Genomic DNA, 14,005 nt, shown 5'->3' on the forward strand with positions numbered 1-14,005 from the left:
CGTTCCCTTTCTTTCCTTGTTTGCCTGCTACTGCTTGTTGTCTGCATCCTACTGACCACCCCGCATAAAAGGAGAGCCATGACAGTGTCACAAGCTTCCTGTTTCTTCTTAGCAGGTGCTTTCATAGCTGCTTTACAGACGTCAAAGTCCACCCTGTAGTCTGTTTGGGCCTGCAAGCATTTATTGCCAGAATAAATCCTGAGCTGAAGCTTTGAATTTAGAGCAAGCAGTGAATGTCTGTGAGGATCATTTAGAGATCTGTGATAGGCCTTGATGAATTCAAGTGCCACAATCACTAGGCACAACTGCCAGATATGCTGTTTGATGCATTCGGCTTTCTTTTTCTGTAATTCATCTACACAGAATTCTCCAATGTAGTCACGATTCCATATTCTTAGAAGGCATTCAAGGCAGAGAGCTCTTGGGTCTGACTTCTTCACAAACAAGCTGTTATCAGTAGTCAAAGCATGTGTTTCACTGAGTGAACACAAACTTTCACTGGTACACTAGAATCCCTAATTTGTAAATTGCCTCGAGACAAATAAAGGCCTGGTTTTGCTATCCTGACTCACATAAGGAGAACCTTAATCCATGAGTCATCCCATTGCTTTCTCTGGAAATACACCTTGGGAGTAAAGCATGGTGAGACTACTAATGAAGTAAAATACTACTCAAAGGGAATATCTACATGAGATGTTTACTGAGCAGTCTCAGCATCTACACATACACCCCTATTAGGGCACACAAAACTAATAAACTCTGCATCAGGGTAGTATTTGTAAATACAAATGCTACCCTGCTGTGGAGTATTTTTGTGCGCAGTACTGCATATATAGATGGTGACTGGCTGGCAGGGGCATGAGGGTACTTCAGCATGGGGGCTGCTTGCTGCCTAGCCCTGTGCTGGAGCACCCTCATGCCTCACCCAGGCCCTCTGCAGCACATTGAGCTGGGTCAGAGCAGCCTCAGGCTGGCAGGCTGACCCCCTAGGCCCCTGCCAGCCAGGCCTGCTCCAACCCAACTCAGTGTACTGCACATGAATAAACTCTGGAGCCTATTGCTCCAAAGTTAATTGCTCCCAGGCACACATTCAAATGGCGCACCCAAGAGGAAAAAACTCTGGAGCAATAAGCTCTGTTTATTCATGCACACTAGTTGCATATGTAGACGTGCCCAAAGTGAGCATAAGAAGCAGAATCAGGCATCAAATGCATTTGTACCTAGATTAATTTCAAAATTGGCATTTTTTTAAAAGTATTTCTTACATTAAATCTAGAGAAATGCTGCAGGTATTCATACAAATTAGGCAGTTTCTCTTAGCCTAAGATGACTTTTTAAAAGGCTACTAATCTATTTTCTACTGTAATTTTAGGAGTGTACATCTTGTTGTTTCATAACATGAGTCATCCAGTCAAGGATGAGAGAAGACACTATATAACCATGCACAGATCTAGGATTTTGAAAAGGAGGGTACAGATGCCATGGCACATCATCACTTACAACACGGTTTTCTCCAGTAAAGAGAAACTAGATACTTTACTAACATGCTAGAAGGCTAGCACTATATTATTCAGTTTAAGATCAAAGCAAAAAAACAAATAATTATGGGAATATACACCAATTTCCTTGATTATATGTAAAGTTAACCCCCCCCAACAAACTAGGCAAAAGAGTAAAAAGTCCAAACATGTTGTGTCATGAGTTTTACAGTCATTATAGTTAAATGCATACCTCTTGTTCAGATTCATAAAACAAAATATAACCTTCTTGAGCATCTTGACAGTGCTTGCAATACTTCACTGTCAGTCATTTCTACACCCAAATTAAGGTTTTTAGCTACAGCTAAGAACAGTCTACAGAGCTGGGAAATAGAAGAAAGACATTACCAGGAAGGGCTAACAGAGCAGACAGCAAAGTTTCAGAAAAAAGGATAGTTTGAATAGTGGAACATCAAGACCACTAAAAAGGAGAGCGGGTGCTTAACACCTGTGGAGTGGACCTTAGCAGGAATCAGGGAGATGATAACGAGCCATGAAGTTAATTGGCTCTTTCAGCACCTGAATGGAAATGCCACTGCCCCTTCCATGGGTTTAAACTTTGGGTGGAGCAGGAATCAAACGGGGATGCAACTGCACCACCTCTGGATCCACCCATGCTTATGTCCAATGTAACTAACAAACAGTGTCAATTGCAAATCTTTCACACAAACAGATCTAAAATTCACATTTCGGCTACCAGTCCAGTACAGATGTGGTTAGCCATGTTAGTCTGAAGTTGGCCAACAGGTAGGACAGGGTGGCATCTTGAAGACTAACTGGTTCAGGGAGGCATGATCTTTCATAGGCAACAACTTATTTAGTCAGATGTCATGAAAAGACAGGTAGAAAGAAAAGCCAATATATAGAAGAGAAAGGGACAGGGGAAGGGGTCACGTATGTGATTCACAGTCGGTAAGTAGTCACCCTTTACTCAGTTGAATAGAGCAAGGAAATACTTAAGTATGCCAATCATGGTCAAGTCAGTTTGCCATAAAATTCAGGTATTCTCAGGCAGTTCCCCGGTGCAGCTATTTGCTCAGCTTTATTAAGCTTCTCACAAGGGTTTATAGTTTCAGATTCAGATGTCACCAGGAACAGCTCAAAACTGTGTATAGTGTGAGCCATGTTAAAGCAGGACGATAATATCACGTGTGATGTGCAGTGTTCTTAATTATGTGGGTAGTGGGTAAAGTTAGTCTGAATATTTGGTCTGGAGGCTAAATGGTGTCACATGATTAGCATTGTGCCCAGATTGTGATGTGAAGTGATTTCCTCCTCCTCCTCCCTTCCCTTCCTTACACGCCCAAATGCAAACTGTTCTAGCAAAAAAAAAAAAAAATCTCAAATACCAAGCACTGGGAAATACACAATTAACCTTGTCTCCTAAATGGAGATTATACACCCAGGTCTATTTTCGCAAGACATTTTTTCAGTTTAACATTTTAAAGTGAATCTGTGGTTAGTGAGAGGACACTTTTTCAAAACCAGTATAAAATGAAAATCTGCTACTCAGATTCAGTAAAGCTGCACCAATTATAAAAAGGGTTTAAATTTGCATTTTCTTGAGTGCTTGCAGTCTTTTATTGCTTAAGAACAGCAAAGAAAATAAGAACAGGCCTTTTAATATTAAATATGGTATACTTGTACCAGCTGTCCGCAGTCATTGGTATAGTCTGAATCCAGGAACTCCCAATTTTTAGCTGGTGAACAGCATCTCCATTTTGTCTTGGTTAAGTTACTTAATTTCTCTGGCTACTTCCCTATAAGAATATGTTTCTCCACTTTACAAGAGTGTTTGGCAGGGTTAATTAGTGAATGTAGTACAGCACTCAGCAAATACATGGGGTGGCATAAATGTTTCACTGGAGGGGTTGTAAAACTAAACCCGTGTATTGAGAATCATTCACTTACAAACTATTTGGTAGAGCTACATCTTGTAGAATAATATTGAGAAAGGATGCTTTTTAAATATAGAGACAAGTTTTAATCAGGTAAAATTTATTATGCTGATGCCCAATGAAACAGAAACCTCCATCCATCCCCTGATCTCTTCTTAATCCAAATTTTATCCTGGGGTATGTGACTATGTAACTTCTGCTATTCCAATTTTTACAAGATTTGTGAGATAGACAGCAAAGAGGGTTGGCATTTCTATAGAAATGCTAAAAAAGAGGTTAGGAAAGTGGAGAGGAAGATATCAGATATTCCTTTTGGAACATACCAAAGCCACAGATGCAGAAAGCATTAGCTTCATTAACAAGTAAAGGGAAAGCTGATGCAACACTCACCAGGATTAAAATAATACCCCATCTTCTCTTTCCACCATCAGCTCAATCATGTGTGGCAAAAAACAACCTGCCTTATGTCACTGATTATACATGCTGAGACTCCACTGGAGTGGTTAAGTGCTGGAGTGGTTAACTTGCTCTTGTCCCCCAGGAGAGATTTGTCCCTCTCTTTCTTACTGCATCTCTTTGTTCTTAGTGTTAAATGTCACTTTTTTTCCATTGATAAAGAAAAAGGGGTACTTTAAAGGAACCGCTCACTCTGAAGAGCAGCAGCAATATGAGTGCCTCTCAGTGGGGTTTTAAAAGGCCTTTCTAACTCTGATATTTAAAAAAAAATAACAACATTACCCATTTCTATCTTCTCATCTCACTCTCTCTTCTGCCTCGGGTTTCCCCCGTTAACTGATCTTTTTTGCCATACTACTGTAATTACTCTCTCCGCATGCCCTCCAGCCTCTACAAAAAAGCCCTCAGGATGGGTAAAGAACATGTATAACTACATCCAGGTAATCTATGTTTATCATGGGCAACTGCACAAGCACCAATGTATATGAAAACATCTAGTAAGCCTGTGCAAATCAGGCAGGCTGCACATGCACAGTGTGTATGTGTTCATGTCAGAGAGAGAAAGATACCCAAGATGCGTATGTCCACCTGATATGTGTATATATGCACAAATACAATGCATGCAAATGTAACAATTACCCTCAGGGATCACTGCTGGGAGCCACAACTGAGATTTATAATGCTAAAAATCATAAGCTGCTTTCCCTTGAACTGAAGGATTTATTCATGAGTGGGTGGCATAATTGACCAGCTACCGTATAGGGACACAAAGCACAAATTGAACAGTGAGTTATTGATGATCAAATTTTAGGGCTCCCATCTTCAAAGCCATGGAGGATTTACCGGTCCATCCAGTCACTCTACTGAATTCCTCCTCCCATTTGTCTCTGGTAGTTCTACCCCATTTTCCACTTTAGGAATTCACATGATTAACACAGAAAGGCTAGGGACAGACATTCAAAAAGCTGGAGATTGAATTGATTCAATCATTGCAGGTTAGTCTAACTTGTGTAGGTTGAACCAATTTGCAAGTGAATAGACATTCCCTTTTGAATCAGGAAATGCAGGCACATGCCTGCAGTGGCTCAGGTCAGAAGCCAGGGGGCACTAGAGCAGCCCTTGGCTGCAGAGAAGCTGTGCTGGGGGGTGGGAGGGGAAGGCCATGGCCAGCCCCAGCAGCAGCCTCAAGTAAACTGGCCAGGGAGAAGGTTTAATTCTCCCCTCCCTGGCCCATGGGCACAGACCTGAGCCAGGGTCTGCCTGGCACTCCCCCCTCACTGCTGCAGAGGCAGGAGCATGGCCAGACACCAGCCAGCGTGGCCCCCTGAGGCAAAGGGGGCAAGGAGGGGGTTTATTCCCCACTCTGCCCCTGGGGGACTGTAGCCAGGGTCTGCCAGCCCCGACAGCTGCCTCTGCCAATCGCTCCCTGTGTGGGGCGAGAGGCGGAATAAGCCTCCTCCCAGCCCCCTTCACTGGACACTGGAAGGAAGGAGGAAGTGAACCCTCTCCCTACCCCTACACCTAAGAAGGCCATGCTGGCTGGCCTATGGCCATGCCCCACCCCTGCCGCTGCTGCCCCATCATGGTGTCCTGGAGTGCAAGCCTCTTCCTGGAGGGAGGACTGCACTGTGGGCCGGAGCAGGGTGGGCAGAGCTGCCACAGACTGTGAGGTAAATGGTGGCAGCGCACTAGGAGGAGCTTAGGGGCTATGGTCACCTCTCTAAGCCCTGGTGCCGCTGCTCGCCCCATGCAATTTGTGGCAGCTCTGCCTGCCCTGTTCCTGCCCACAGTGCAGCCCTACAAGGAAGAGGTTTGTGCTCCTGGGACACCATGAGAGGGGCTGCTGCCCAATCAGGGTTACTCCCCCCTGGCCACTTCAGCAGCAGGGGTGGGGGCATGGCCAGATGCCATCCTGGTATAGCCTCCTTAAGGTGAAGGGGACAGGGAGGGGGTTAATTCTTCCCTCCATCCCCTCTTCCCCCCCACTCCCACCCTGGGGACCACAGCCAGGGTTTGCTTGGCTGTGGGTAAGCCGTGGAGGCAGCGGCCAGAGCTGGCAAGCTCCAGGCGGTGGTGGGACAGTGGAGGGGAAGCCGAAGGTGCTGCACAGCCCTGTGTACCAGGCATGGGCTGCTACCCTTACGGCTTCACTGCCATGGCCATCTGCTCGCCCGGCACGGGTAACACCTACCAGTATGGCCAGGGTGGGAAACCCTGATGGTGACAGCAACAACACTACCATTGGGGAAGTCACAGGGGTAGCACCTGGTACACAGGGCTGTGCTTTACCCCTGCCACCGGGTAGGGGAACAGTGAGCAGGGCATGCCCAGCTCAGTGCCCAGCAGCTGCAGGTAATAAGACTCAGGTCTGAGGAGGTGAGCCCATGCCATGCGCACCGCTGTGGGTAGGAGAGGGCACTGGGCAGGAGCTGCTCCTCCAGCTGCATGCTCAGCCGGCTCTGACCCAGGCTAGCTCTGTGTGGGTGGGACAAAGGGGAGCAGAAATTAAACCCTCCTGTATCCCCGTGTGCTGGAGGTGGCTGGCCATGCCCTCCCTCTCCCTCCACTGCTCCAGGTGAGGTGGGGAGAAATGCCTGATAGGTGCTGCTACACCACAGCCTGGCAGACACTAGCTGGAGTCCCCTGGGAGCAGAGGGGAGAGAGGGGAAAATAAACCCCCTCCTTGCCCCCTTCACCTCAAGGGGGCCATGCTAGCCAGCATCTGGCCACACCCCTGCCCCTGCTCAGGCTAGAGAGCAGGGGGGCCGGGGCCACCCTGCTCTCTGGAGCAGACAGCACAGTCCAGCCCAGGGCTGCAGAGCATGCTGGGATGCTGAAGGACTCTGGTTTAACTGAAACCAGAAAGGGGTCTGCTATAGAAATTGCATAAATCAGTTTGACCCAAATCAGCTAAGTCTGATACTACATTCAGCCAGGTTTACCTTAAACCAGTTTCAGACATTCTGAAACTGGTTTATGTGCACTGAGCTTCTGTTCTGTTGCAGGTTTAAACCAGTTTCTGATCGCTTAAACCAGTTTATGTGTAACTTCTGTCCCTGGCCAAAGTGCTGTCTCCAGAGAGACTGCCAAATGTGTGCTAGGCTTTCACAAGGAAAATGGGATGGGGCTTTGGTTATTCTGGGCTGTCACCAAGATTTTTTTCTATCTTGACCCAAGGAGTGGCACTGCAGATCCACTACAGTCTGGACTGACTCCATAGCCACCTTGGAGTGCCCTGAGCAACCTGTCCTGAACTCCTCTTTGGCCCTCTTGGGTATACTTATTTTAGGGTTCTCTTAGGCTGCTGCACTGCCTCATTTTTGCCGAAGAGTGTGTGGAACAGAAGCAAGTGAGCATGGCATGCTTAACACCAGTGCTTCTGATCATACCACAGAAGCAGTAGAAACATATCCTATGCCTTGACATGCATGAAGAAGCACTGAAGCAGTTAACTAAAGAGATGGAACTCAGCTTCAGACATCTGCTGCTCGGCATGTAATACCCTGTATATTGGAGGCTGAACAGTAGGAGGATAAAACCTTGAGGGGATTTCTCATGTGGGAGAAGAGTACCATCTCCCTCTCTCCACATTGTTCCAGCATGGGGTTGCTTCCTACTGCTTCAGCAGCTCCCACCCACTCAATTTCTTTACAATGCCTCTAAACTGCTTCTCTACTCCCAACTTCAAGATGCAGAAAAAAAAGGTGGGAGTATGAAATCAGTTCAAGTCAGCAGCAAGAAAAGAAGTGGGGGCTTTAGCAGAATTTGGAGTATTAGAAAGCAGTTGGAATTAGCGTTTGCAGCAGGTTCTGAGATTAAAAATAGGCTGCAGCCTCCCTCTGTCATCTTTCTCTAGCTTTTTAGTTCTCCCTTTTGTTCTCTTTTGCTTCCTCTCCCTCTCCCTAGGACTCATGGAAGCAAGAAACATTAGAGATGGATGAAACCAGCTAATCCAACTCCCTGCCAGTGTACGTTTGAACTAGAGGACCTCTCTCTGTAGGCCAAGGTTTCCTGCAAAATGTAATTTGAATGGCTTCTTCCCCCAGTCTAAATGATTGGAAGAGTCTCATTTGCTAAAAGGGATGGGGCCTGCAGTCCAACAGATCATTTGAACTTGTAACCAAGGAGATTAATCACTCCTCTTTTGGCTTAACTGCTTTAACAGCTTGGGGCCAACTCGCGTGGACATTGAACAGACGTAACTATACAGCACTTTTATGGCCAAATATTCATTCAAAGGAATAGGTTTGGGAGGGGTCATGTGTGCCACAGTCTCCTTTTCCTGAAGGGTAGAATAGTCTTCTGGACTATGCATTACTTTCTATTTTGCTGATATTGGCATCTAAATGGCGCATTTACACACGAGATATACAGAGTAGACTAGTTAGCTCCACAGTAAAGCATCATTGTCTACATGTGCGGTGATATTAAGCTGCAGTAAACTAATCAACTCCCCTGTAAGATAGTAGCCTGGGACAAGTACTATGCTACAGCAGAGTAGTTACGTTTGACGAAACATACATGTAGACAGTGACAGGGCTGGCTGGGGCAGGAGGGCTGGCTAGCCCCACACTATAGCACCCTTGTGTCCCAGCCACCCCCCCTACAGCACATTGAGCTGGGGTGGAGCAACGCTGGGCAGACAGGCTGGCCCCCTGCCAGCAAGGGATTCTCCACCCCAGCTCAAGTGCTACAGTCGCAGGTACAATAAATTCCAGTGCAAACTGCACTAGTGTTTATTGCTACATGCTAAATTGCACATGTAAATACACCCAAGGATGTAAAGTGTAATATATGTCTGACGTAAAGCATAATACACAACATTAGGATTCAAGAAAGCACTGTTGAGAGTTTCGTGACAGTCTCATGTGTTGATACCCATATTTAGAGGGATAACTGAGTAGCCAGGACAGCAATTCATGTTGTGGGTATCAGGAAATTATTTTCTTCTGCCCTTTTACATTATTGCACAATGATTTAGGTCAGCAGACGGCTTGTCAACCTCTCAGTGATCAGGTACTGACTACTGATGGAAGCAGGATACTAGACTTAATGAACTAAGCATGTTCATCCAACATGGCAAATCCAGGAGAAAAGAAATCTTTCTACTATCAAACTGTGGAAGAGCTTCCAATAGGAAACTGAAAAGATCTCATTCTTTAAAAAATTTAGCATTAGACAAAACAGTGAAAAAATATGCTTTAGGGATTACCCACTTTATAGTAACAGGGGAGAGAAATGGTACAAGAAAGCAGCCTGTGCCATGTAACCCTGCACCTGTTGTGTATTAAGGAATTTGAATAAGTTTTTAAAATTTTGCCCATCCTGAACCAAGTGCTGGGACAGCAACTCAGAATCACTCTGCACTGACTGCTGATTTAGTCTCTTATTCTTTGTTAGAGCAGCTGAGCAGTTAACTGTGCTGCTCAGTCCTGGGAAGCCTTGTGTGGAGGTACAATACCTCATTAGCACCTCATTTCTTGTGCACACTCTTTGTGGAGCCACATTTTTTAATAGTAACATACTATTTTCCCCTCCTTATGTCTTTCTGGTGATTAGAAAACTGCCTGCTAAGTCACTTGCAAAGGTGTTAGGCAAGAAGTGGGCATGGCCTGGTTAGTTAAAGGCATCTCAGAGATTTCTCACAGCAGAAAACAGCTGGCAATTTAAGCAGGAAAATGGCCCAAACCCTCCTGATCAAGCCTTGTGCAACTAATAATACTGTCTCCTACTAACTCTCTGTGAAGACTTGAGAGTGCTATGAAATATTAATGTGTTTGCCTATTAATACTTATATGAGGTATTGCTCCTATTTAGAGAAGTGGAAGCTTTTCTTTGGGAGCAGCCTCCTGCCTCCACAGATATAAATTAAGCACCGTGTAAACCAACAGCTCCATATAACTCTGCCCCAGGCTGCCAAAGGATTTAAGCTGGTGAAGAAGTTAAAGATTGGAAAGAATAACCCCATTGATCACCTACACTCTGTATTTGTTCTCACCTGTGCAGAAGCTGAGGGACTAAGAGCAGAACATGGCACTTCATGCCCTGAGTCACACCTGCTACAATATTGTTGGACCCAGTGTCATCATAAGAGGATGTAGTACAAATCCTTACGTTTCTGGCACTGGATGTGTTGGTTTTATAGTTTCCCCTCTGGTTTGCTGTCTCCTTGTTGTGGCACAGTAACACAGGGTTCCAGTTTTCCTGGAGTACAAGGTGGCCCTTTCACCCAGCCAGAAGGTCATCTTGAAGGGTAAATAGAGAAGCTGGAAGACCACAAATGATCCCTTGGATTTTCCAGGACACAAAAGTCCTTCAGCTCACTTGATGCAGGGATACTCCTGTAGCCCTGCCTGGCTCTCACTTGACTCCTAACAGTTCTAGGTTTTTCAATAGCAGGCATGACTTGACCTCGACAGACTGAGGATGTACGTGCTACTTTCTCTCTGGTCCGGCCACACCTTTCACTCCCCGTTAAAACATGGCTGAAATAACCAATTATCCTCCCAAGCCATCTGCTTCCTTCACCTTCCCTGGACTAAGCAGTGTAGTTGGCCCTTGTGATTCTGGCAAGTGACAGGGGCTTCCCACCCTCTCTGAAAGCTCCAGCCGTGGGCCCCACAACACAAAGCTGGCACTCTGTTTCCTTCTGAGGCTCTACTCCTTCACATGCAGTCTCCTTCTGCACTTGGTGCAACACTGTCTCCTTAAGTTTGCGCACAGCCCCTTCCTACGCAGCTCTGTTAATGGAGAACTTCATTCCAGCCCTTTTCTCTTTCCTTATGCTCTCACACTCTTTCCCAGGGGGCCTTGTAATATTTTAAATTATCAAGGGTCCTCTGAGGACTACATCTGCCAAAATCCCTTTGACCCCAACTGAACTGAGTCCAGGCCATGGCTGATTCATAATCTTTCTTAAAGAGAGAGTACATACGCTCTTACTGTTTTATATCAGTACAGGATTTGGCCTTAAGACATCAGTCCAAATTCACACAAGTCTGTGATGGAGTTGAAAAAAGATCTTAGATTTGTTGACTCTTGGGCCTCTACTTAAACTACAGGACTAGTAATTCTCAAAACAGGGTATGCATATAGATACGCAGCAAAGTTCCAGCAGGTACTCATGATGAAGAAGGAAAGGGAAAGCAGAAGATGGGGAAAGAGGAAATACAGATGGAGGAAAAGGAAAAAATAGGAACTGCACAGTATCTTTTGGGTCACTGGCAAGATCATAGTGTGGTTATCGTAGCAGAAAGTGTCACTGTTATCCATGGCATGGAACTACAAGGGTACATATCCTATAATACAGTTAAGAAGGAGTATGTTCCCCACCCCAAGTTTTGAGAAGTACTGCACTGGACCTTTCAAGATTTTGGTCCTGTTCCCATGGCAAACCCCCACCTCGACTTCAGTGGGAGCTGGATTAAGCCCTCACAGCTGTAAGGACTAGACTCAGAATCCTTGGAGCTCTCTGAGAAATACAGTACTTACTCAGGCGTGAACCAGTGACACAGTGGTATTTACCAGAGAGTACGTGGATCACAGTGATTATTTTCTTGGAACTGGATTTAGAAACAGTAGTTGAACCAGGGTCCCATTCTGCTATTACAGTCATATCTGTCTCAGGTATTGGGAATGTAAAAAAGAAACTCTGCTGGTAGCTCTAGCTGACAGGTCAATGCAGAGCACAGAGAATGCCATTGGACTTTTGCAGAATTTCATAGGGATGGGAGACATTATCTTTGGCAACAAGTTGCATCAAGTTTCCAAGCAGAAACTTTCCATCGTGGTGATACTGTACAGTTAATGGTTTAGTTTTGCAGGAGTCACTGAGAACATCTCTGTGTGCGCTGGGGGTTCTCTTAGGGCCGGAAGGAGGTGGCGATTCAGCCCACTGAAATGAGTGGCCTGTGTCAGCTTTGCTTATTCTAAAGCAATAACAAAGGAAGGCTGGAATTTTAAATTCAATATAACTTGGTCCCTGATTTTTTTTATTACTGAATTTGTAATGCATGCACTTCTGTAGCAGTCACCACTGTATTGTCTGGACATTAAATGCAGGATAGCCCAGGGTTATTCTGAGTACAGTTTAGGCACCAGATAACTTCCTGAAAGTTGATATTGGGGAAGCAAAGCCAGAGCACTGTGAAGGGAAGCCAAGCTGCCTTGCCAAAGGCAATGCTGGCAGCTAGCTTCCTGCCATACCAGAGACCTCTGTGTTTTGAATCCTTCAAGCCCAGAGGATGCCAAACAGCCATGAAACCTGGGCTATTCCAGCTGGGCTTTAGCTTCCTAGAGTTACCTGTTCTCCAGGTGCAACCTTACCTTACCCCGGCCTTTGTTTCTCTGAAGGAATCAGCATCTTCTGAGATCTTTGGACACCAGGGTACATTTTGCCAAAAGTTGCACGTTTTTAGCATTTCTGTAACTGCAGCCACAAACAGAAGAAGGCTATGAAATAGGAGTTTAAAAGTGAGGGACTTTGGATGTAGCTTCCCTTTGTCAGAGAAGACTAACATCCCAGCTCTGCTGTTTCAGCACCATTGCCTTCACTGGGTTTTACTGTTCTTCCCACAGGAACATTTGTGTCTGCCTTCACAGTGCTGTGCGGAGCCCGGACTGACCTCCCTGACAGACACATGTGCTGTGTCTTCTGGTTGAACATTGCTGCAGCTCTCATTCAGATCCTGACGGCTATCGTGATGGTTGGCTGGATCATGAGTATATTTTGGGGGATGGACATGGTCATTCTTGCTAGTAAGTAGTGTATGATACTTCCCCCTTCCCCACCCCATTCATTTCCAGCTATATTGTTTGAACTCAGATGTGGCCCCTGCACCTACCAGAACTCAGCACTTGAAACAAGGAAAGTGGGAACTGCACCAGGTAGCTTTTTTTGAACAACAAAGTGAAATGATACAGAAGAGGTACCTCAACTGTACCACAGGGAGATTAGTTCTACCTCTCCTCAGCTCCCTCCCAGAACATCAAGCTGTTCACAGCCCCAGAAACAGCTGCATGCTGCTGCTAAAGCTGTCAGCCCCAAACTGTGCAAAGTTAACCAGTAAATTGTTATTATGCTTCAGAACCAGCTGTGCTGTGATCACCAGGAATGGTTCTGAGCTCTCATTTCACTCTCCGTGAAGGCTAAGTAAGACCATAGGATACTAATTCACACCTGGAAAATTTTCTACACAGCCACAATGACTAAAAATTTCATATGCTTTTTTTAAATTAATGAGGCCACTAGGGAAGTGGTAGTACTAAGCAGTTACCTCACACTGCTCAATCCTGCTATTGCTTTCCAATGCCTCCTTGCCTAATGTTGCAGCGGTTTGGGTTTGAGCAGAGGTGGGCAATTATTTTGGTTGGTGGGCTGCTTAATGAGTTATGGTGAGCTGTGGAGGGCCACAAGGGTAGCCCTACCCCTTGATGGATATCTTGCCCCCTGGTTGCCATCTTGAGATGGGAAGTCCTGCACCCTAATCCCTGATCTTTGCCACCAGAAGTCCCTCCCCTTACCCCCAGAAGTACTGCTTTTGGGAAAGGGGTTTGCCATCTTGTAACTGGAAAAAAACCCAAATTATACATTAAAAATCAAACATCCATAATAACATATATTAATTTGTTTTTAAAATATTTTTGTCCTGATTTGTGTGTGTTTATGTCATGTATATAGAGGTGATTGCATAATAGCTCAAAATGAAGTCTTACTCTTGTATATTGTGGGGATGTGGAGGGGTGGATGGGTGGGTATAGGGTTTGTGGTGGGCTGTGGGGGTGTGTATGTGGATGTGGGGTGTGAGGGAGGGTATGGGGGTATGTGTGAATGTGTGTGGGTGGGTATGGAGTTTTTTTGGGAGTGGTGTTTGTGGGAATGTGTGGGTAGGTATGGGGTTTGTGGGAGGCTGTGGGGTGCATGAAGGGGGAGGGTGGCTGGGGGTGTGTGAGGGGTGTGGCTGTGTATGTGGTGGGGTGTGTGCGCATAACAGTAAGCAGGGCTCCCCCCAAATGCACATGGGAGTGTGGGGGGGGCTGCAAATGGGGAGGGCTGTGGGGGACAATGTGGGGTGAGTGCAGTGTTTGTGGGATGTGTGATTGTGTGTAGTGGAG

General features: G+C 45.8%; 1 protein-coding gene across 1 annotated transcript in view; it reads left to right on the plus strand.

The window, feature by feature from the left end:
- The window catches only part of STUM (stum, mechanosensory transduction mediator homolog), a gene marked incomplete at its 5' end in the record, with an annotated part of 125,336 nt that overhangs the window by 96,346 nt on the left and 14,985 nt on the right, over positions 1-14,005 (plus strand). The window contains one exon of the mRNA XM_019515913.1: positions 12,470-12,649. Coding sequence (XP_019371458.1) covers positions 12,470-12,649 — 180 coding nt within the window. The remainder of the gene's footprint in view (positions 1-12,469; positions 12,650-14,005) is intronic.

This window comes from Gavialis gangeticus, unplaced genomic scaffold (assembly GCF_001723915.1).
Source record: "Gavialis gangeticus isolate Ggan-Ray unplaced genomic scaffold, GavGan_comp1, whole genome shotgun sequence".
NCBI lineage: Eukaryota > Metazoa > Chordata > Crocodylia > Gavialidae > Gavialis > Gavialis gangeticus.